Source organism: Procambarus clarkii, chromosome 5 (assembly GCF_040958095.1).
Source record: "Procambarus clarkii isolate CNS0578487 chromosome 5, FALCON_Pclarkii_2.0, whole genome shotgun sequence".
In the NCBI taxonomy this organism is placed as follows: domain Eukaryota; kingdom Metazoa; phylum Arthropoda; class Malacostraca; order Decapoda; family Cambaridae; genus Procambarus; species Procambarus clarkii.
Genome location: NC_091154.1, coordinates 28,995,376 through 29,020,530, shown reverse-complemented (window position 1 = coordinate 29,020,530; position 25,155 = coordinate 28,995,376). Strand labels below are relative to the sequence as shown.

General features: G+C 43.4%; 1 protein-coding gene across 2 annotated transcripts; it reads left to right on the top strand.

Moving 5' to 3' along the window:
- Positions 1-1,784: 1,784 nt before the first annotated feature.
- LOC123753283 (phospholipid scramblase 2) lies at positions 1,785-24,721 on the top strand. Of its 2 annotated transcripts, none has more exons than XM_045735279.2 (6): positions 1,785-1,920; positions 19,959-20,096; positions 21,296-21,513; positions 21,878-22,051; positions 23,069-23,230; positions 24,395-24,721. In XM_045735279.2, exons 2-6 carry the CDS (start codon positions 20,012-20,014, stop codon positions 24,425-24,427), a joined length of 672 nt encoding a protein of 223 aa, XP_045591235.1. In that variant the 5' UTR covers positions 1,785-1,920; positions 19,959-20,011; the 3' UTR covers positions 24,428-24,721. The 2 variants fall into 2 exon arrangements, with proteins under 2 accessions (XP_045591235.1, XP_045591234.1); XM_045735278.2 differs by lacking the exon at positions 1,785-1,920 and adding an exon at positions 17,806-18,376.
- The last annotated feature ends 434 nt before the right edge of the window (positions 24,722-25,155 follow it).

Here is a 25,155-nt window from a genome sequence, read left to right as displayed (position 1 = left end):
AACCTTTCCTCACACGGGCTACAAATAATCTCAATATAGACCTCACTTTACTCCAAAATTCTGAGCCCCAACTTACTGTCCCCCCCTATTCCACCTTGGCTTTATACAACTCCTAATACAGCAATACAACTCGAAGACACATTCCAAAGTCTGCACCAAACTCAGCCATAGCCTCAATCTTTGTCTCAATAATGAGAAATTGCTACCCAAATACCACAGCGATTTATACAGATGGATCTCGCATCATCATGAACAACGTACCCTCGGTCACTAGCGCTGTATGGATACCGGAATACCATTTCAAGCAGGGATTGCGGTTACCAAACCAACTATCTGTTTTCACAGCTGAATTATGTCTTATATCAAGTTCTCCAAATAATCACAACATTACCAGTTGGGATATATATAATCTGCAGTGACTCCAAGAGTGTGATTCAAGCAATTACCTACTCTTCAACAACGTGCAAGGAGTTTGTTTATCCATGCCTTCAACTTCATGAACATCGATTGAACGGTTATGACACCTCTAACCAATGGGTCCCAGCACATTGTGGTATACTCCATAATAAACTTGTAGATCAACTAGCCAAAGCGATGAACAACACGCCTCACATTACCCGTCATCAAATTCCTCATGTTGCACGTAAAGGAGCCTTCAAGGATACCATCACCCAAAATTTTGCAACGAAATGGTAAACGTGATGCTCACCTTTGTACTATGGGTCCATTAAAAAGAGGTGGGAGACTTGGAAACATGTCAGATATAAAAGCAAAGAAATTGATGAAACGATGACCAGATTAAGGCTTAAGATTAAACCAAACTGACAGCACACAGCTCTAAGTACAGAACAGACATTAACGAACTCTGCATCCACTGTCAGGTACCTGAAACAGTAGAACACTATCTCCTTCACTGTTTCCGACATCACAGTGCCAGAGTAAATTTCAAACAAGTATTTATCGCACTTAAAATACCCTATACCATCGAGCATATATTAGGAGGAGATGACCTCTCGTTACAGAAAAAATACCAAATCGTCAAAGCACTGGCTAAATATCTCCAGTCGACCAACAAATTGGGCCACACCTGACCCGCGCCACATTTATACCTGGCGCCACCAACAGCTAAACACAGAAAACAACCGCCTCGTCGCAACACCGTGGATCAGCTGACGCCATAAACACAACACACTGCCCTACGGTGCGGCAAGTCTCCCTCTAACACACACCTCTGTTTTAGTCGCCGCTCCTCTGTCTACACCACAACGCAACAAACACTGAAATTCTTATCATTTTGTTGACCAGACCACACACTAGAAGGTGAAGGGATGACGACGTTTCGGTCCGTCCTGGACCATTCTCAAGTCGACTTGAGAATGTTCCAAAACGGACCGAAACGTCGTCGTCCCTTCACCTTCTAGTGTGTGGTCTGGTCAACATTCTTTTGCCACGTTATTGTGACTCATCGCCTTCTTATCATTTTCATCATCAACGCGTCTCTCAACATGTGTACTGGTGCAGTCATCGGGAGGACAAACCCTTCATGCAAGCTCCACCTACTATCAAGAAGAAGAGAAGGTTGCCGTTCCTCAGGATGCAACCCACAATTAGTTTGCTTAACTTCCAGGCACCTATTTGACTGCATGATGAACAGAAGCCTCAGGTAAAAGAAAATGCATCGGAAACGTCTTCCTCTGGCCGGTAATGAAGCCCGAAACTTTTTTGGTGATGAAGAGGCTGTTAATGCGACTCTGTTGTGTATTCCAAGAAGGCGCGGATGTTTGTTCATTGATTAAAATATATAAAAATAACACAGAGATTAGACAATATTATTTGTGTGCTCATACGTGCTCACGCAAACGTGTGAAGCAGACTGTGGCTTAGACAGTTGTGCAACAGTAACAGAAGACTACGGAGGAGGTAAGTGTGTGTGTGTGGGGGGGGGGGGGGCAAAGATGCATCCTAAGTATGTGGGAAGTCAGCGACACGTCAACACACAAAAACACCCTCTGTCAGGAGTTTTTTCAGGAGGGAGTATCTGTGACGTCTTACACATGGCATCCACATCTTCTCCCCTCCCGTCCCTCTTCTCCCTCCCTCTCTCGTCCTCATCCACCGCCACCATCAACCTCCACCATCAACCTCCACCATCAACCTCCACCATCAACCTCCACCATCAATCTCTCCTTCATCGCCACCACCCTCACATCACATTCACCACCATGCCTTTGACTTATCAGAATTAAGACTAGGCTACGAGGAAAGGTTTTGACAACTTATTGTTTACATCCCCCGGAGGAGAGATGGAACAGAAGGAACATGATCACCACATACAAGATATTGTGAAGAATAGACTCGGTGGACAAGGACAATCTATTTTTCAGTGAGAGAAAACTGTATAAGAAGACATTGGTGGAGGCTGGAGACGCAAATGAGTAGAAGATACACGTGGAAATATTCGTGCCGTGTATAAGTGGATAGCAAGTGGATTGTACTGAAAGCAGAAACAGTTGAAGGCAAATCTCTCCACGGTTGCATAACCAGATGCGACACACATCTTGACCGTCAATATTGTTAGGTAAGCACACTCGCAACATCCACCACTACCTTCACAATGCCCGCCACCACCACCACCATCCCCTCTATCACCACAACCACCTTCATCATTACCACCACCTCCACCACCACCACCATCATCACCACCATCACCACTACCACCTCTATCACCACCACCACCACCATCACCACCACCATCACCACTACCACCTCTATCACCACTACCACCATTATCACCACCACCATCACCACCCTACCCTATCACCACAACCACCCCACCCTATCACCACAACCACCTTCATCACCACCACCACCCCCACCACCACCATCACCACCATTATCACCACCCCCTCCATCACCACTACCACCATCACCACCACCTTCATCACCATCACCAGCACCACCACCAACAACAACACCACCTCCACCATCACCACCACCACCAACAACACCTCCACCACCACCACCGTGGTGTTTCATACCACCTACCGCTACCCCCACCCCCTTCACAACGGCTACCAACACCACCCCCTCACCACCACCCATCACATAACTTTGAGTTATGTGATGGGTGGTGGTGAGTAAATCATCCACCCCATATATATTATATTCAAAATATTATATAATAATTTAGGTTAGATAGCTATTTAATTTGGTTAAAATTTAAAAATTGCCTATTTTCTACTTTAGTTTTTAACATAAAACCAAAAGTAAAACACATAAAGGAATCGAACAGGTCGAGGACGAGGGAGTCAAGGGGAGAAAAAAATTATTGGGAAAAAGGGTTAGAGGGAAGGAAGCAGAGAGACGGAGAAGGGGAAAGAAGAGATGTCTATACGAGGTTAGAGGGAAGAGAGAGAGAGAGGGAGGGGTGAGAGATGTAGGAAATAAGAGGGAAGAGGATAAAAAATGGGATAGAAGGGGTTAGGAAAGATTGGGAAGAGGGTAAAAGTGGAAAGGAAGGGGAAAACAAGGGGGGTGGAAAGGGAAGGGGTATGGGATCAGAGATAGACTGTCCCCGGGCACCACCGAGTAACTCTTCTAGTATTATATGTAAAACAAAATACGTATTTTACCTGCTTTATCATACTATAAATTATAGCACGTTGCCACAGCATCTGTCATCTTTGAAGTCGGGGGAGTGAGTGTACAGGATCAAGTGGCAGCCCCACTTGATTCCGTGATCATGTGTGATTAGCGTGTATCTTTTCTATGGGTAATAGACTTGCAGATGTTGCATGTGAGTGAGGATCTTACATCTGTTCCACATGAGTGAGAATCCTACATGTGTTCCACATGAGCGAAAATCTTGCATCTGTTGTTGATGCGGCTGGTAGATGACGAAGACCATCAGAGATAAAATTAGTAAGAGAGATAAAAAGTAGTTGAAGGACGAAGGACGACCTGGGAATAAATCGTATAGACATGTAGGTAGATAAATATATCGACTGTTTCGGCTTGAGTTGGCATCATCGGGGACAAGAAGCCCGACAGGCTTACCGAGGTCCCCCTTTAGGCTCAATACTGATCTTCCCCCCCCCCCCCCAAACCCCCTTCCCCAGGATACAACCACAAAAACACGGACAAAACAGACACGGACACTGGTGGAACACGCACTAGGAGACACACGTGGAAACATAGTACCTAAATGAGCCATGGAGACATTTGAAATAATTTTTTCAGTGTCAGAGTAGTTAACAAATAGAATGCATGAGGCAGTGATGTGGTGGCGGCAGACTCCATACAAATTTAGATTTGACAGCGTCCAGTGGGCTCCAGAATCTGTTCACCAGTTGATTGACAGTTGAGAGGCGGGACCAAAAAGCCAAACCTCAACCCCCGAATGCACAACTAGGTGAGTATAACAATTATTTAACTCCACGGTACGTATTTACTGCTGGATGAACAGGCGACACGTCAAGTAAAAGGAAACGTTGCCTAAACGTCTCTGTCCGGCCCACTGAAAACCGAATCCAGTATCTTTCAATCGTGAACCGACTGCTCTGATCTCTAACTCACGCAAGGAGCAACGGCTTCAAGCACAACAAGTCACAGTGTAAGATACAGCAAGGTGCTGTATTTTCCCCCACAGACTTACAAAGCAATAAACACTATGGAATCGCCTACCAGTCGAAGCTGCCAATGGGGGAGACAGTATGTACTTCAGTTAGAAATTAAGCTGGCACAAAATCCTAAGGGATAATGAGGGGATTTGTGTCAAGTTGCCGTGGTTTTCTCCCTCTCTTGTGGTATACCAAGGTATACCATGGTCTACATACAATTTTACCTATCTAATCATTGGCAACAGAAATTAAGGTAGCGTAGATTGGTGTCTTAATAATTCTGACATCTGATATGCCAGAACCCTTAATACCTATCAACTACTCCTTAAAGAATAATGCCAGTAAGCCGGATAGCAAGCCGCCGGCTTACTGTCCTCATCGAGGCCAGTAGTGTTAGTGGCTCTCAAGTATTTCTGTACAAAGCATCACAAACGAGAAATAATACACTTGTTAGCCACCAATTCACTGTCTCTATGAACAGTTTTACATAGAAAATGTAAATAATTTCAAATATGGAGTAACACTGATATTTCTTCAATATGTTCATATCGTTACAATTTTGCTTAAAATGTTGTGAGAAATTAAGTAAAAAATGAGAAAATGTTAATGTAGATATTCTTTACTTAAATCGATCAATAACTTTTTTAACGATTTGGATAGTTTTTGTGCACCTAATTAATGCTATTTATTACCTGTCTTGTAGGTATACATGATTTGGTTAAACTTTTTAGTGGGTATACATATATATTAAATAAATTTGGCCAAAATATGACTTATCGCCGTTTTCACTAAATATGCATATTTTCGATATAAAAAGTAGTAATTTAATACTCCAAATATGTGCAATTACCCTAATTTCCTCTCAAAAATAACCATCAGGAATCATATTTCCGATAGTCGTCGTATTTTGAAAACTGCATAAAACTTTGTGCAAAATATGACCATATGCAAAACGTTCTGGGCAAAAGTGTTTGAAGAACAAACCTTTAGCTCCTGAGCCCCAACGTCTTTCCATCTGTCTGTCTTTGAATGCAATAACTCCAGACCTTTTAGTTTAATGTTATATGACGCTTCCTTTAAGGAGTTGTGCATACAAATCGTTGTATCTCCTCTACAATTGATTGATAACAATAATAATTTTATTGATCAAATATACAAAAGAACATGGTATTGAGGTAAATTGATTACAGGAAATATATATATATAATATTTTTACTAATACATAACTGTCTCTGGCATGTGTTTTGCCCGAGACATATATATATATATATATATATTTATATATATATATATATATATATATATATATATATATATATATATATATATATATATATATATATATATATTGTGACGATAATCTCCTTCAAGAGATTGAGCCTGCTCTTCCCTCCATAATTACGTCTTCACAATTATATAAAAAGACTATGGAAGAAATGTCCAACAACGACAACAACACCAGCAAGGCTTGCCAGGGTGAGCAGAAACGTATGCAGCCCGCCACCTGTTCGGACCCAAATCACCAAACTACCCGTTGATCGCTACGGCTCCGCTGATTGGTCGCCGGTCTGGCTGCACCTGCACTCGCCCCCCAATACTACCTGATGTCTGGGGTCGCCCCAACATCAGTCCTCAGAATGTTCCGTGCTTTCGTAGCCAGCACTCCTCCCAGCTAGACGTTAGCGTGTACTGAGAGAGGTGGTGGCTTTAAGCCAATATTCCAGCACCTCCCACTTAACTTTTGTATTGCACTTCTTATTATTTTGCCTTAACGTAACTTTTCATTGTGTCATTTAAGTATTCTTATTATTTTGATTGATTGATTTTATTATACATATTTGTTTGTGCATTATTTTCATGTTTTGATTTATTTAACGTAATTAAAATTTCATTGTTAAAGTTTTACTTGTGTTTTGTGTGTCTTCTCCTTACCTTACCACAGACGAAGTTCCAGTTTTTCTATTTTTTTTTTATAACTATGTGACGAGGCCATACCCCTAGCCTTAAACAGCCGAACACCAACGCGTTACCGTCACAAGTTATATGGGGGCCTGTCCTAAGAGCTTCACTCAGGTACTGGTGCTAAGTGGTAATTTATGGTAAGCGTATTTAACTTTGTTAACGTAGCTTTACTAATTTTTCATTCAATTTCATTTTTTATAAGGTGCGGTGTATTGTGCATTACGAGAGTAACATATAGTGAAGGTGAGACAACTTTGGATTACGTGGTGACTGTAGGCCGCAGTCATACTCTTAATTGGTCATCTCTCCCTCCGTGTTATTACTCGTATTTACCATCTATGTCCCTTGAATATTTCTCATTCTGACAGATCATCATATTGGTACTGTGGTCTGCCCCGGGTCAAGAGTACCCAATCTTCTGCAATCTGACTGTAGGAGGACAAAGAGGGCCATAGTTCCTCTAGCTCGAACTTTAGTTGCTGAATTGGGACCTCAGCAGCAGTTCTCGTCACCAGTTGACACCTCGCACCCCTACACGTCAGTCAGAGATGATGATACATACAACGGTAGGGAATTAGCTTATTTTTTCAGAGCACAAAAGTTCGCTAATTCTGTAAGTATCATATTAAATTCAGTGGGAAAAACTTGCTTTATGTCCTTTAGAGACTTGGCAAGGTATGCCTACATCCTTGGACTACCAATTTTACTTTTGAAGCATTTAACTGTTTCATTTGTTTTCGAAACTTTGTTTCATTTGTTAGTAGGATTTTCTTGCCCTTATTCTCTTACATGAGTACCGGGTACAAGATTTCCTGCGCCCTTGATTTCATTTAATCATTTAATATCTTTCACTTAACGTTAATTGTTAAAGATCACACAGGATAGGTACCAGTTGCCACGTTGTCCTGTTTCTGACATTTCATTATTGAACATTCGTGTACCTTTATTTGCTAATTTCACCATGTTTCGTCTCCAAACTTTCCGTGCAAATCCAGCAGGTGAAATAGGGACTTTAAGTCGTGCCAAGAGGACTGAACTACAAACTCTTGCACATGAGTATCAACTAGAAGTTCCCTACCAAGCCAACAAAAATGACCTACACAACCTGTTGCTGGATTACTATTTAGAGCAAGGTAAGATAGACTCTGAAACTCATGAAACTTACTATATTGCAGATAAAACTGATTTGGCAACGCTGAAACTCAAACTAGAGCTGGCCAAGATTGAACGTGAGCAGCAAAGGGAAGCCCTCGAACAACAAGAACGAGCTGCTGCCATACGGAGAGACGAACAAGAACGCGAAGCTGCTTTGAGGAGAGACGAACAAGAACGCGAAGCTGCTTTGAGGAGAGAAGAACACGAACGTGAGGTCGCATTACTCCGTGAACGTGAAAGAGTACAGCTTGAAACCAAACAACGCGAGTTGGAAATACAACGCGAACATGACAAGCAACAAGCGACTCTGGCTCTAGAGTGTCGTCAACGCGAAATCGCCTTGGAAACTTCACACTTCACTCAACGCCAGCAAGCTACTGCCAATCTTCCCGTCAGTTTTAATATATCACATGCAAGTAAGTTAATGCCATCCTTTGTAGAAGCAGAAGTTGATGTGTTCTTTACCACCTTTGAAACCCTTGCTAATCAACTCAGTTGGCCTGTCGACCAATGGGCAACACTTCTCAGAGTCCATCTTACAGGTAGAGCTGCAGTCACACTCAGTACTTTGGCGTCTGAGAATGACTACTACACTCTGAAACAAGCAGTGTTAGACGCCTACCTACTTTCCACCGAAAGTTATAGAAGGAAATTCCGTGACCACCTGAAGGCAAGTACCACTACCTTCCTCGAGTTTGCTAACACGAAACGGAGGTATTTCATGAAATGGCTGGAAGCAGCACATGTCTCTACTTTTACAGAACTCGTGAACCTGATGCTTGTTGAAGAATTCTTGAGACGTGTGCCGCCTCCTGTCCGCCTCTACTTAGCAGATAAAGAAGAAACCGACTACCTGAAGTGTGCTAAGTCGGCTGACACTTACAGCCTCATCCACCGGCTGACACCTGAACCATCCTCCAGTAAGAAGTCGTGGTACAGTTACGAGAAGGTGAGCCCCGATCAAGCTGGTTCACAACTGTACTGCAAGTATTGTAGACTCTATGGACATACCATAGACAAGTGTGGTAAGTCTCAATACAAGGGAACCACTGACCAACAACGACCCAAACCAACTCCTCCTAAGTCCGGTAAGCCTGTGATGAATGTTGGTGTTGATGTTAATGATCTTTCTCTTTTCAGTAACCACCTGTATACTGGAACTGTCTCTGCCAACGGTTCAAATCCGGAGGGACGTTTCAAATTGAAGATCTTGAGGGACACAGCGGCTCTACAATCGATCATCTTGAAGTCGGCTGTGCCCAACATAGTCTACACCGGGGAAACGGTCTTCATCACTGACCTCACTGCTACTACTCCATACCCTCTCGCCAGAGTCCACCTGGATTGTCCCTACGTGAACGGGGAAGTCCAAGTCGCCGTCAGGGAAAAGCCTTTTCCCATGCCTGGAGTGCAACTTCTCCTAGGCAACGACTTGGCAGAAGACCTGCAACCGACCAACCTGATCGTCATGGACAAACCCCAGGTGTGTAACTCTGTGCCAATAAATCCTATTCTCGAGTATGTTCCAGCAGAGGTTCAAGAGAGTGATGAAGTTTCTCCTCCGGTTCTCGTGACCACCCGTGCACAAGCCGCACGTCCACAGCCAGCTGACTCTACTGCTACCGCTGTCCCTCAAGACCCTCAGAAACTACCCCCGCATCTGACCAAGTTGGAGTTCCGTAAGTTGCAGAGGGAAGATCTTACTTTAACACCATTGTTTTTCCAGGCTGAGACTCAACCCGACAGTATTCCTGGGTTCTTCCTAGAGAACGACTTGCTCTACCGCAGATATAGACCCAGTAAACTGAAGGAGGAGGACGATTGGGCCAACACCGAACAACTTGTGATTCCCACCAGCCTGCGGCCCACTATTCTACACCTGGCCCACGGAGCATTCTCCCACTACGGCTTCAACAAGACTTACCATGGGATTCGTCAAGACTACTACTGGCCAGGTATGGTAAACAACGTCAAACAGTACGTAAAACAGTGTCATACATGTCAGATGGCAGGCAAACCGAACGTCTCCATTCCCAGAGCACCACTGATTCCCATACAGGTGCCTGCGGAACCTTTCCACAGACTCATAATAGACTGTGTTGGTCCTTTACCTCGGACCAGTTCAGGTAACGCCTACATCCTAACCATCCTGTGTCCTACCACCAGATTTCCCATAGCAGTTCCAGTGAAGAACATCACGGCTGCTACGGTTATCAAACATCTATTGAAGATCTTCACTCAATACGGATTTCCCAGGGAGATTCAAAGTGACTGTGGCACCAACTTCACCAGTGATCTCTTCAAAAGGACACTGGAGGAGTTCAACATCAAACAGGTATTGTCCAGCCCCTATCATCCTGCTTCACAGGGTTCTCTTGAACGTAGTCATCAGACCATCAAAGCACTCTTGAAAAAGTTTTGTAGTGAAACCTCGAAGGATTGGGATAAGCAGATTGACCTAATAATGTGTATTTTCAGAAGTCTCCCCAATGAGTCCCTAGGAGTATCTCCTTATGAGATGCTCTACGGCCGTAAGTGCCGTACTCCCCTTAAGGCTTTCAAAGACTCTCTCAGAGATGCCACCTTCAGTGAGCATCAGAATGTGCCCCAGTTTCTTCAAAACCTTCAACACATTCTGGAGAGAGTCCACCGCTTTGCCCATGATAATCTATTGAAAGCCCAGGTGAGAATGAAGACTCATTACGACCAGACCAGCAAAGTAAGAAAATTCAAGCCGGGAGACTTCGTCCTTGCCTATTTTCCTATCCCAGGTTCACCTTTACAAAACAAATTTTCAGGACCCTACTGCGTCAAAGAGTGCAGGAATAATAATAATTATGTGATAGAGACTCCAGATAGGCGGCGGAAGACCCAGCTGTGCCACGTCAACCTCCTGAAGCAATATAATGGTACTCCTCCCACTGTCTTGACTAACTATTCCACATTCACAGAACCCTACATCCACAGTGAGACCTTCCCAGCTTCTCCTCCCGAAAGCACTGACAAGGAGTCAGCGCTTTCTAATTCCGAAATCCTTAATGATCTTCCCAAATACTTTCAGGATAATCATAGTGCACCTCTCGTCAAGATCTTCAGAGAACATCAAGAGTTGTTCAGAGATGATCCCCAAGAGTGTAATGTTACCCAGCACGACATCCAACTGCTCCCCGACACCCGGCCGATTCGTCAACCCTTCTACCGAATCAGCCCGAGCAAGAAGGAAGTCATGCGTGCTGAGGTGCAGTACCTCTTGGACCATGGACTGGCTACACCTTGTGAGTCCCCCTGGGCCTCACCTTGTATCTTGGTGCCCAAACCCCAAGGTAAGGTGCGGTTGTGCACTGACTATCGTAAACTGAACTCTGTCACTGTCAAGGATGCTTACCCCTTGCCAAGGATAGATGACATCCTTGATGCCATTGGTAGTGCCCAGTACTTGTCCCAAGTGGACTTGCTTAAGGGGTACTATCAAGTGTGTCTAACGGAGCGCGCTAAAGAGATATCTGCCTTCATCACTCCTTTTGGACTTTTCAGATATGAACGCCTTCCTTTCGGACTATGTAATGCCCCGGCCACCTTTCAAAGAGCTGTCAACCGTGTCATCCAGGGCTTGGATAACACATACGCCTACCTGGACGATATCGTCGTAGCCTCCAACTCCTGGAGTGAACATCTGCTCCAGCTGCGACGTCTGTTCTCCAAGCTCCTGACAGCCGGCCTCACCATCAACCTGGGCAAGTCCACTTTCGCGAAAGGTAAAGTGTGTTATCTGGGTCATGTTATTGGGAGTGGCAGCATAGCTCCGTTAGACTCACACACTCAAGCCATCCTACAGTATCCACAGCCTACCACCAGGAAGCAGCTCCTGCGCTTCCTTGGTCTTGCCTCTTACTACCGTAGGTTTGTGAGGAATTTCAGTACAGTCGCCACACCTCTAATTCTATTAACCAGTCCCAAGCAACGGTATAATTGGACCATGCAGCAAACCGTTGCTTTCGAACAACTCAAATTCCTCCTCTGTTCTAACCCCATTCTCGCCTCTCCAGATATCGCCAAGCCTTTCGTCCTTCATGTCGACGCCAGTGGTACCGGCGTTGGTGGTGTCCTGATGCAACAACGAGGCGAGGAGGTTCTACCTGTCAGCTACTACAGCTACAAACTGAAACCACACCAGAGGAACTACAGCACTATTGAAAAGGAGCTACTATCCATCGTCCTGAACCTCCAACACTTCGCTCCGTACCTACAAGGCGCCAGGTCTACCACCATCTTCTCAGACCACAACCCTCTCCGCTTCCTACATCAAGCCCAATTCACCAACCAGCGTCTTCTACGATGGGCTCTGTATTTACAAGACTTCAACCTGGAGATCCGCTATATCAAGGGTTCTGACAACACCATAGCCGATGCCCTCTCCAGAGTTTATGAAGTAGAAGCGACTCCATCCATTACTCCACCACATAACAACGTACTTCTTCCAGAACCGCAGGCTTCGGGGGAGAGTTGTGACGATAATCTCCTTCAAGAGATTGAGCCTGCTCTTCCCTCCATAATTACGTCTTCACAATTATATAAAAAGACTATGGAAGAAATGTCCAACAACGACAACAACACCAGCAAGGCTTGCCAGGGTGAGCAGAAACGTATGCAGCCCGCCACCTGTTCGGACCCAAATCACCAAACTACCCGTTGATCGCTACGGCTCCGCTGATTGGTCGCCGGTCTGGCTGCACCTGCACTCGCCCCCCAATACTACCTGATGTCTGGGGTCGCCCCAACATCAGTCCTCAGAATGTTCCGTGCTTTCGTAGCCAGCACTCCTCCCAGCTAGACGTTAGCGTGTACTGAGAGAGGTGGTGGCTTTAAGCCAATATTCCAGCACCTCCCACTTAACTTTTGTATTGCACTTCTTATTATTTTGCCTTAACGTAACTTTTCATTGTGTCATTTAAGTATTCTTATTATTTTGATTGATTGATTTTATTATACATATTTGTTTGTGCATTATTTTCATGTTTTGATTTATTTAACGTAATTAAAATTTCATTGTTAAAGTTTTACTTGTGTTTTGTGTGTCTTCTCCTTACCTTACCACAGACGAAGTTCCAGTTTTTCTATTTTTTTTTTATAACTATGTGACGAGGCCATACCCCTAGCCTTAAACAGCCGAACACCAACGCGTTACCGTCACAATATATATATATAACTGAAAACTCACACCCCAGAAGTGACTCGAACCCATACTACCAGGAGCACTCTGCTGGAGTACAGGATCCCTTAACCGCTCGACCAACACGACCGGACAAATGGTAGCCGAGGCTATTTCCCCCCCCCCCCCCCCGTGGTACTCGGTTGGTAATCTTGGGCATGTTATTTTATCGAAATACCTCATTCTTTGGGGCACACGTGAGGAACACAAATGCGAACAAGCCTGAATGGTCCCCAGGACTATATGCAACTGAAAACTCACACCCCAGAAGTGACATCAGGCAGAGGTGATCACAATATCTGGCCTCCTGCCAGACCGACACTCTTATACATACTCACTACGACACATTAATACACAGGACTCAATTTCCCGTACAAAACACCGGTCTCCATGATATTGATCGATGAGTTACAGTCACTAGTTTAATGACCTGCCAAGCAAAATATTATACTCCAGATTTTTACTCACGAATAGTGTATACTCAGTGAAAATACACTCAGAAGCGGGGTACTTCTCTTAGTGTATACTGTATACCTTTTTCATGATTCTTTGAGTGAAAATTGTTGGATGTAAAAAGTATCGAGCTAGCATAGCGTAACTGGCCCACTACACTGCGCCTCTGTTTTCCCACTTGATTTATTTGTATAATTCTGAGCAAAAAGTTTTTATCTATAGAGTACTGGAAGGGGGGTAACGACCGTGCCCGCGTCTCTCTCCCTTGTCCCTATTTCTCTCTTTGAATTCCCACTCTCTTCATTTCTCTGCTCTCTCTGTCTCTCCCCAACTAGTCCTCTCCCTTCCTTCTCTCTCACCTCTCCTTTCACTCTTCTCCATTCATTCCTTTACTGTCCTATTTCCCCCTTTTGCCCAATCTACAACCCCTGTTTCTCCTGCCTTTACCCTCACTGTCTCCCTGTCCGTCTTCTCCTTCCCTTTCTTCCTCTCTACCCTCCTTCTCCTTCTCTCTCTCTGTCTTTGTGTCTCTCTCCCACTCCGTCTCAGAAAAGGGAATAATATACCGGGAATGAATTCACGTTCATCGTTTTCGAGTAAAACATGAAACTATCTTTGTAAACGTCGGGGAGGGGGGGGACGTGTTAGTATCAAAACTCTACGGAAAACCCATCCGCGATTTCATTTCACTACGAACGTCACAAAGCGTGGGCTGCCATAGATGCCAATATATTTTAAAGTGGCACTTGGGATGTCACCGACTGTTCTATGTCCCTGACATTCTTCACTGGTTTATGCTTGGACAGAAAGACAGGTGCAGAAGGACAGTTGGACAGATAGATAATACTGATAGATCAATTTAATAGATAAAGATTCAGCAACAGGTGGTAATAGCAACTTTTACAAATTGCCTCCGTCATTAATATTTACTCAAGTGTGAGAGCTTTATTATTAATGAAAGTTGACCACTGTCAACAGATAGACATGCTCCTCAAATCAAAATAGTATGCAAGAGAATGTGTAAGAAACAAAAGAGAAAATATAGCATACTAAGATTTTAGTAAGATTTTTAGTAAGATTTTAGTCATTAGTAAGATTTAGAAAAGATTCATTACTAAGATTTTAGTAATCCACGTGAAAGGCATTTATAATAAAAATATGGGGATCGATACATGAAGAAGACCCCAAACGGGTTCTGTTTACCTGTGTCTCTAGAGTAACGGAACGAGGGTCCTTATTCTCGATCACGCTACTCCTAAGAAAAGAGAGAACAGCATGACAGTCATTCATATATATATGAATTATTTACATGGAGCAGAATTTAGCAAGTATTGATATAATCCTTTTACGGAACCTGTACATCTTTCATCAATCATGGTGGCTTAGTTTTTATTTATTAAATAGTTTATGAGCTCCGAGGCGCTGCCAGGTGGTCTATTACGAGTCATAATTCTGGGTTCTGAAGTTTCGAATATCACAAGCTGATATATAGATACAAAGTCTTCATGATTGAGGAAAGATGTAAGGGTTTCGTAAGTATACACGTAAATAATTGATGAATCCTGATCCAAGGTTTGTCAAAGTTTAAAAAAATATATATACCCTGCACGTTCAGCCAGTTCAAGCGTTAAATATGAAGTGGTTTTTCTTTAAAGATAAGCGTACGAATTTAGACAGAGCCACCTAAGTCAGCAAGACTTATTTTCTCTAGTTGTAAAGAGTTTTAATATTGTTTTGATTATAATTTCTCAAAAGCACAACAATTTTGACGCTCTGGTCGATATATTCACAGTGTGGCACTTAGATTCACTTAGTCACTTAGTGTGGCACTGTCAGGCGTGAGAAAAGGCTGTTAAGTTTACATATATGTTTGAGGTATATATAGTCCAAAGGTTAGTTTAACATCTCATGTTGTACTACAAGGACAATGACCTTCGATTAAAGGTCAACGTTGTTTACGAATTCATTGATTTCCTGTCTTTTGCCAAGTCAAAATAATATATATATATATATATATATATATATATATATATATATATATATATATATATATATATATATATATATATATATATATATATATATATATATATATATATATATATATATATATATATATATATATATATATATATATATATATATATATATATATATAATATAATTACAATGACGCGAAATATCCATGAGAAAATCTCTGAAGTAGGAAGGGGAGGATCGAACCTGTATTCTAAGTGTACCCAGACATCCGCCTTAACCCACGAACAATGATATGCCTTTTAAGTTAAATTATACATTTATTATAACTACTATAACTATAACATTTAATATAATACCTTAAATATACATTATGTATAACTACATTTAAGTTATACATACCTAAATGTTTAAACAAGAGTCTCTATAATTGCCAATAGAACTATAGAACCTCCTGTGCCTATAGAACACCGTATGTCCCCGCCACGACCAAAAACGTCCTGTCCCCACCTTGTCACGGACTGGGACCCGCCCATTGCTAAGCTCACACACTAGCTTTTCTTGAAGATGCACCAGAACGAGTCTACGTAGGATAACTACTCACTGGTATAGATCAACAGCCGTAAGATCGGTATACATCATTATATCTTTATCCTCATTTGTACATTCTACAATGGGGAATATGGAGATATATATATATATATTGCTAATTTAAAGTAATAGCATGAATGTCGACTTCAGACGACCACTTGTTGATAAGCTGTCTGCTCTCAGTGCATCACTTTGATCCTTATGCTAAACCCCAGCAGATAAGGGTGAGAGGGGAAGAGAGAGAGGGGAAGAGAGAGAGGGGAAAGAAGGAGAGACAAGGTGTGAAAGTAGAAAGGGAAACGAGGGTGACAGGGAGGGAAAGTGGAAAGAAAGTTGCGGCCAACATTGAGTCATAATGTGTTCAGAGAAATATCAAGGAGGTGTTGATATTTTTGCTGGGTATGAAGAGATGCAAGATGAAGACAACATCCAGAGGAAAGATTTAGGAGGACTTCAATCACAAATGAAGAAAAGGGGATAGCATCTTGAATTGAAGAACAAGGGGTTCACACTTTGAATTGAAGAACAAGGGGCTCATACCTTGAATTGAAGAACAAGGGGTCACACCTTAAATTGAAGAACAAGGGGCTCACACCTTGAACTGAAGAACAAGGGACTCACCCTTAAATTGAAGAACAAGGGGCTCACACCAACAAAGGGAGAACAAGAAAACCAACACTGACTGGAAAAAAGCAGGGGGAACAGCGCCAAAAGGAGAAGAACAAAGGGAACCACACCGGCAGGAGAACAGGGGGACAACACCAGTTATAAGAAGAACAGGGAACAACGCCGAAAATACAACCACAACTGAACAACACCCCCAGGAGAAGAACACGGGAACAACATTTATTGAAAAGAAACATTGGTTCCTGTCGACGCCGTCACCCAACCGGTTACTAACCAGATCCCGGGGCGTTGAACCGAATAAGTGAGCAACACGTCACTGAGCCACGATAGTTATGGTCTATCGATGTTTTGGGTCTAAATAATGTACCGGCCTGAGTGTTATGACGTCACAGTGACGTCACATACCACGTCTACACCATATGACGTCACAGTGACGTCACACACCACTTCTACACCATATGACGTCACAGTGACGTCACACACCACGTCTACACCATATGACGTCACAGTGACGTCACACACCACGTCCAGACCACTATATCACAAAATCTTATCTGTTTTTTCCCGCAAGATTCAATTCCGTCAGGATAGGATGGGATAAGTTAGGTTAGGACTAGCTTGGATTGGGTTGGGTTACGTTCAATTAATCTAATATTGGATATGATCTAGGTTAGGCTGGGTTAGGCTTGATTAGGTTAGGTTAGGTTAGCTAATGTTTGGTTGGGTTTAGTTAGGTTAACTTATTTAATGGATAGTGATGACGTAGTGTACCTACTCTACTCAGGCCGTAAACCTTACTCTAGCCCGTTATCTGAATATGCCGCAACGTACAAAATCCCCCGTCCTAATCTAACTTGAAACGCATGAACCCAATTCAGCAACCTAACCTAACTGTAACATACAAAACGAGGATATTTGCTAGTTGATATTTTTCACAACATGTTACATTTGTTATGTTCGTTACCATAACATCGCGTAACTTGAGGGGACGTGTTGAGAGGCGGGTTGAGGGGGACGAGTTGAGGGGACGGGTTGAGGGGACGGGTTGAGGGGGGGGGCGGGTTGAGGGGAAGGGTTGGTAGCTATGATATCAGAGGTGTCAGGTAGAGGCAGTGGAGGTCATGACTGGTTGATCGATTATTGGGTGTACTCAGTGTGTGTGTTCTGTGGCTGCCTTGGCACCTCTAGGTGTAACCTCTGGCGCCTTCCGTGGGGGTTGCTGCACTGTAAAGCCTTATTTGGGTTCTCTAGGTGTAGTCACTGTGCACTTGTACCTTAGTTATGTCACTGTAGCCATGTACCAAATGTGGATCATTACTTAAACCTTTGTTTCAGAATAGTATAACTATTTTCTAACGTACTGTTTGTCACTGTATAGAGTGGCATACACACACACGCACGTCGTTGTCATTCATGTCGTCGTGGCTGTTGTCTGGGACATCGACTACGTCATCGTCGGCGTTACCACAAACACCACCACCACCGACCGACTAGAGCAGTCTTCCAGCGGTCAATACACCTCAGTAACGCTCCTGGCGTAGAGTTTTGTCTGCTCTGTGTCCGTGTACAACAACACCGGATCAGAAAAGTCCTTGAATTAGTCTTAAGGAGACGAATCAACCTGAACTTGATCCTCCCCCCTAATAACAGTTCGAGAAACCGTACGAGTCAAGTGCAGAAATTAGAGACTATCAGGTGATAAGGTGGACTTGAGGAATTTGAACTTGAACTGTAACCAAATCACCCAACTCCGGACCTCCAAAATTGAGGAATAAATTCTAAGGTAGGTCGTCTGGAAATATTACTCTGGTGGCTAATGTAAGAGTCGTATGGACTATCAAATGACAGCTGTATAATAACACATGGCAGACCAGATGGTCCTGTAAGGTACTTGCGATATGGAGAAAAACAGAACGTTTTGCTGTACTATGTCCATGCGGATCTAAACGTCATAACATCCTTTATTTTCCAGCCCGTCCTTATCAACAAAGACCAAATGTTCATTCCTCGCAGCCTCCAAAACTGGTATCTTATCTTGAGGTTATCTTGAGATGATTTCGGGGCTTTTTAGTGTCCCCGCGGCCCGGTCCTCGACCAGGCCTCCACCCCCAGGAAGCAGCCCGTGACAGCTGACTAACTCCCAGGTACCTATTTACTGCTAGGTAACAGGGGCATTCAGGGTGAAAGAAACTTTTGCCCATTTGTTTCTGCCTCGTGCGGGAATCGAACCCGCGCCACAGAATTACGAGTTCTGCGCGCTATCCACCAGGCTACGAGGCTATCCACCAGGCTAAATGCTCGAGGTATCGAGCATTTAGCCTTTGTTGAAGAAGACGGGTTGCATGACGTAAAACTTTTTAGCGTTCAGACTATTTCTCGAACAGTGCTTCATCCTCTGTGTAAATGCTTCACCCATGTACTACAAATACAAATAACTGCAAACAGAACCTTATCACTTTACCTAAGCCTTACTATGTACAAAATAGCCGCCTCGTTTTGTGGTTCTCTTATAATAATAATTAAATTTTGATAAAATTCATGTTATAAAAGGACAGCATGTTAAACACGATGAAGGTATCTTTGGGGTTGGTCGCTGGATGGAATGAACATTGCCTGAGGGCGGGTTGTTAATATCAGATGTGTGTGGCTTGGGTGTGCACGTTTTGCTGACAATGTAACAAACTACGAAGAGTCGCTCTCCCCTATGTTGTCTCCTACTGATCATTCCTGTTCGTCTTACTACAACATATCACGAATAAGGCAGATGTCTGCAGAGCTCTTGAACCAGACTGTGTTTTAGCCAAATTTTGGAAAATAATTAATCTATGATCTTATAATTTTAATACTAACACAAACAGTAGTATTTTTTACTACTAGCACAAACAGTAGTATATTTTACTACTAACACAAAAGCTTGATTTAGAGACAATAAAAGCACATCCCACAAATAACAATATCTTATACAGGATATAAACCCCACTCAATCAGCGTTATTGGATCGGCAACTCATTGCTTTAGTAGTATATCCAACACTCACACTTTTGGCCAAATAAGAAAACTACATAAAGTCCTTTTAAAAGAGATAAGTCATAAGATCAATATGTGCCAGGAGGCTCTCTCTCTGTCCCATCCAATTTAACCGCCTCTTTTGAAGGCCAATTCAGTATCATAAGCCTGCCTTTAAGACGCTGAAGCACCTGTTGAGAAACCTAAATCTCCTTCTACTCATCCTCACCTTTTTCTTTCCACTTCTCCCACTTTATTTTCCCCTCGGTTTCCCTTTACTCCCTCAGCAACAGAATGTAGACAAGGGACGAATAATTCTAAATATTATGATTCCATTATCTCACTCTCTTGTGTTTTAGCCGCTACAGGTTATTGGTGCTGGTAGAGGCATCAGCGCAACGCTGAGGAAGAGATGGCGTACATGGTGCCCCCGGGGTTGGAGGACCTGGCTCAGCTCGACAAGGTCTTGGTGAAGCAACACATTGAATTTCTTGAAGGTAAGTTCCTCCTGGTGCGTGTGTTTATGGCGTTCTTTGAGGCCCTGGTGGGGTCTGGTTGGAGCATTCTCTGCACTTACTGTTGTATATTGCGTCCCTGGAGAACCTTCTGGTGTTTGTGACGTCCTTAAAGTTTATCCTGGTGTATGAGGGGTCCTTGGAGCCTCTCCTGGTGGTTGTGGCGTCCTTGGAGTCTCTCCTGGTGGTTGTGGCGTCCTTGGAGTCTCTCCTGGTGGTTGTGGCGTCCTTAGAGCCTCTCCTGGTGGTTGTGGCGTCCTTAGAGCCTCTCCTGGTGGTTGTGGCGTCCTTAGAGCCTCTCCTGGTGGTTGTGGCGTCCTTAGAGCCTCTCCTGGTGGTTGTGGCGTCCTTAGAGCCTCTCCTGGTGGTTGTGGCGTCCTTGGAGCCTCTCCTGGTGGTTGTGGCGTCCTTGGAGTCTCTCCTGGTGGTTGTGGCGTCCTTAGAGCCTCTCCTGGTGGTTGTGGGCGTCCTTAGAGCCTCTCCTGGTGGTTGTGGCGTCCTTAGAGCCTCTCCTGGTGGTTGTGGCGTCCTTAGAGCCTCTCCTGGTGGTTGTGGCGTCCTTAGAGCCTCTCCTGGTGGTTGTGGCGTCCTTAGAGCCTCTCCTGGTGGTTGTGGCGTCCTTGGAGCCCCCTACTGGTATTTTTAGCCCCTTAGAGTTCCTGTTGAAATTTTTTGTCAACTATGGGGAATTTAATGCCATAAATTGTATATTTGTACGATTGAAGCAGAAAGAGGAGCTGCACTCAGGCTAGGGACTTGCCTGGTGCCACCTGCCTGGACATGGCAACTTCCGGGAGAATCAGAATACTGTGAGTTAGATAATGATTACACACCCGTCTTCCGTGTCCATTTTTTGTCTGCAACTCGTTGCCAGTGAAAGCAACTTTCACCGGACCAGCATTCCAACTACTTTCTCAATTTACTATCAAATTCATCTCACTCTCCCAACCAAAAACGAAACCTCCTGCCACTCATCCATGTACCTCTTGGCCCTTCATCTTATGAACATCCCCCCCCCCCATCTATAACCCCCCATTGAATCCCCTATCACGTTTTCCCTGCCCATTCCCCATTCCTCTTTTGCTGAGCGCTGCCATTTAAAAGGATCAATACCCAGTTCGGTTTTGAGCTGAAAACTTGGTGCTTTCTACGGATGATAAACGTTCAATATTTTTCCCCAGTATTCTTAGGATGCGAGATGAACAACAAATATTCGTTGAAGAACTCTATGGATCAGGAGTTCCTGCAGGCGAAGGAGAACACAGACTGCTGCAGCCGGAACTGTTGTGGTCCGATGAGAGCCTTTGAAATGGCCCTCATCAATAGCCAGGAGCAAGAGATAATCCATCTCTCTCGACCGTATACTTGTATACACTGCTGCTGGCCATGTTGTCTTCAGGTAAGGAAGCTGAGTGCTGCTCTGCTATTTTATGGGTACTTATAATTTTTTATTCGGGGGGGGGGGGGGGGGGGAGGCCTTTTGATTTCTAGATTAAGTAAAATGTTGATTCGTACTGTGGTGTGTTTTACTAACTCCTCTTAGATCATACGAATCGTCAGATCAATCCTTGGTGAGTTTAGGTGACTTCTTACTGATGTGAAGGTTTATTACATATAATTATTTCATCTCATTGTTGCAGTTTAAATTGCATAACGTATGCATACACGAAATATTTTAAATTCATATCAGTTCCAAAACTTTAAATGCTGTCGTTTTTACATATTTAATTAACTCTTGACTTTCTGAACACTATTTCCTACAGCGCCTGGAGGTGTCTTGCCCGCCTGGAACCCCGTTGGGCAGCGTTCACCAGGAGTGGGGCTTCTGTACTCCCATTGCTGCTAAGTTCAGCGTCAGGAATGTCTCTGGGGACACCGTCTTCATAATCCAGGGCCCCGTCTGTACCATGAGCTGCGGGAGCGACGTTGTCTTCAAGGTGGGGACTGGTTGGTGGGGAAGATCCTTGGCTTTCAGGCTTTTTGTGTCTTGCAATTGGGAGGAATAGCACCTTGTTTGCGTCTAGATGGGCAGTTCGTTGGTTATGTCTTGCTGGCGGGAAGATTCCTTGTTGCTGACATCCAGGACGGGAAGGGAAAGAATTATCAGGGGAAAGCGCTAAGCCTTTACGACTATATAGCGCGTGGAAGGGATCAGGATAACAATTTGGGATGGGACGGGGGAAAGGAATGCTGCCCAACCACTTGAACGGTCGGGAATGTCAGCAACAAGAACCCTCCCGCCAGTTTCGATGGGTTCTTGCAAGGGGAAGGGAATAGGTTTTTGTTGCGGTCTTCCAGGAGGATAGTTCCTTTATTTTGTCTTACATGTAAGGCGATAGTTCTGTGATGTTTTTTTCCTAATTTAGCTGTTTTTATGAGGACTACCCTTTGTTGGGGTCCAGGATTAGTAGGAGGTTCTACAAAGGGAGAAAAATTCATTGGTGTCGAACTTTATGGGACGTTTTCTTACAAGGTCTAATATAAGGGGGGTGTTTTTGTCCTATTAGACATTTACAGAAGTCTTAGAGTGTAATACAAGACTCCTTGAGGATCTCATATGTGCGATGTCTGGCTAATTTGTTCAGATTTGGCTCCGATTTAGTTAAGGTTTCCTTTGGAAATCTTCTACACACTTAAACTTATGTATTTTAACTAACTTTCCAAATGGCCTTTTATTCTCTCGCTCATCTTTTTTCTTCATTGCGTTGGGGCTTTTATTTTATTTGAAAATTTAGTTACTCGTTATCTCTAGACATTCCTTCTAATTTCTCTCTTTATAGCTAAAATGTTATTATATTTACGTTGATTCAGGTCGCTATCCGCTTAATAACCAAGCATTCCAATTAGATTTTTTCACCTTCATCCTTCAAGACACCCCTTCCAAGTGCTATATAGCGGTAATGGCTTGGCGCTTTCCCCTGCTAGTATACGGTTACGGTTGTCTAACTTTTCAGATACTCTCGGAAGACGGTTCGGATCAGGTCGGTAACATAACGAAGCTGTGGCGTGGATGCTGTTCCGAGGTCCTGACAGACGCTGAGAATTTCAGCATCACCTTCCCTATGGAACTCGAGGTTCGGATTAAGGCACTACTCGTCGGCGCCGCCTTCCTTATAGTGAGTTAACGCTTGTGTAGAATACATTCTACAGCTGAATGTATTCAACAGCCTCTCTTGAGTTTTGTTTCATTGGTTCGATTGTTCCGGAACGTGTAAATACGTATTGCAATAAGGAGTGCGTGTCTGAGCCTGTATACAGCCCCGCTCCTGTGCCAGGTAAGTCCACTACGGGCTCACAATAGCCCGTGCTACTTGGATCGTTTTGTTCCGAGTTGCTGAATCTAAAACAACAACAGTGCCACATGAGCCAGCTATACTGGCCGGCGTCTTCCGCGTTGTCTGTCTTCTTAACTTTGTCACCCTTCTTAAAATCACAATTAATCGCTCTATCTAGAGAAACGGACCTATCTAATCCAATTTAGCTGTGGCACATTTGCTCTCACTTCTACTATTTCAAAATTGCTTGAATCAATCCATAGGGAAAAGTTCCGTGAAGCCCTTTTGTCCTTGATATTATAAGCTCGTGACGAGAACAGGACAACTCTGTTCTTCAGGCACTTGTTTTCATCTCAGATAAACGTGTTGCTCTATGTGGATCATCTTCGGCATAATTAAGTGAGGTGTTCTTCAAGGTTCTGTTCTTCCGTTCACTCATTTCATCGTCTGCATCAGGGACTTTCAGAAAGCATTTATTATATTCTCTCTCCCTTATGCAGCAATTGTTGTACTCCTGAACTATTGAACTACAGTCTGGGAGCCATTGCGATGTGAACCCCTGATCCGCTTGTCAAGTATTTACTTACAATGCAACTGTCAGGTTTGCGGTTTGTTGAACTAAGCTAATCATTTAAGAATTTGCGGAAATTTTCGATCCAGTGATAGAGGCAACTTGACAACATAGATTTTAATTTTCAAGTTCCTTGGTTATGTGTATTCAATTGTACATTCAATGTATTTATTAAATAAAAATTTGCTATACATAATGTGAAAATTATATGGATAAAAATAAATATTGGATATGTCTGTCTATGCATATATATATATATTATATATATATATATATATATATATATATATATATATATATATATATATATATATATATATATATATATATATATATATATATATATATATATATATATATATATATATATAAGTGACTTTCCTACGTGAAAACAAAATTTGGAGAAATACACATAATAAATATTTTTATTCCAGGATTTTATGTATTTTGAAAAGCAACGGGATTAGTAAACCAAAGAAGTGGCCACCACCCTTAGTACCTCTTCTCCGTGTTCCAGCGATGCTTCCCAAGTGTGTATAGCATCATGTGGCCTCGACCCACACACAGGGAGACGGTGTAAGGTCTACGCAGAACAGCGTACATTGTCCACAAGACCTTCCTTCGTGTTATTGTGTATTATGGTATCCGGTTACCAAAAGGTTGGCGAGAATGCTTATCAGTAAAGCTGGTCACCCGCGCACCGTTTTGTATTTGAATCTTGATACGGTATAGGAGAGAGAGGGAGAAGAGGAGGTGGGGGGGGGGGGGACTGGGGGCGTGTTGAAGATGATCGTCAACATGAATTAAGACAATGGGGTGTATGATTGCGACACCCGCGGCCTTCTCTGCCCTGACTATTATCTCCTTCGTCACATATACCTGTGATCTTACCTGTCTACACCTTCCCATTATCTGCATATTGATATCTCTATTATGATCTGTCTCCTAGTTCCACACACTACATTTCCTGTACAGTATTTGCTCCCTGCTGTCTCTCATCCCTGCATGTCCTAATCCCTCTTCTCCTCATCCCTTGCATGTCCTGCTACAATCCCTTCTCTCACTACATGTCCTTCTCCCTCCTCTTGCTTCCCTGCTTCGTCCTACTCTCTTCTTGTCTCCTCTCTTCGCTTCTCTACCTTTTCATGTATGTGCCTTCTCGTATTGTTTTGATTATGACTGAACATCAGAGCCT

Coding starts and splice junctions, on each gene's coding strand:
- LOC123753283 (XM_045735279.2), top strand. CDS start 20,012: ATGGCGTACATGGTGCCCCCGGGGTTGGAGGACCTGGCTCAGCTCGAC. Junction 21,514..21,877: donor GCTGGCCATGTTGTCTTCAG/GTAAGGAAGCTG, acceptor TATTTCCTACAG/CGCCTGGAGGTGTCTTGCCC. Junction 22,052..23,068: donor GGAGCGACGTTGTCTTCAAG/GTGGGGACTGGT, acceptor CTAACTTTTCAG/ATACTCTCGGAAGACGGTTC.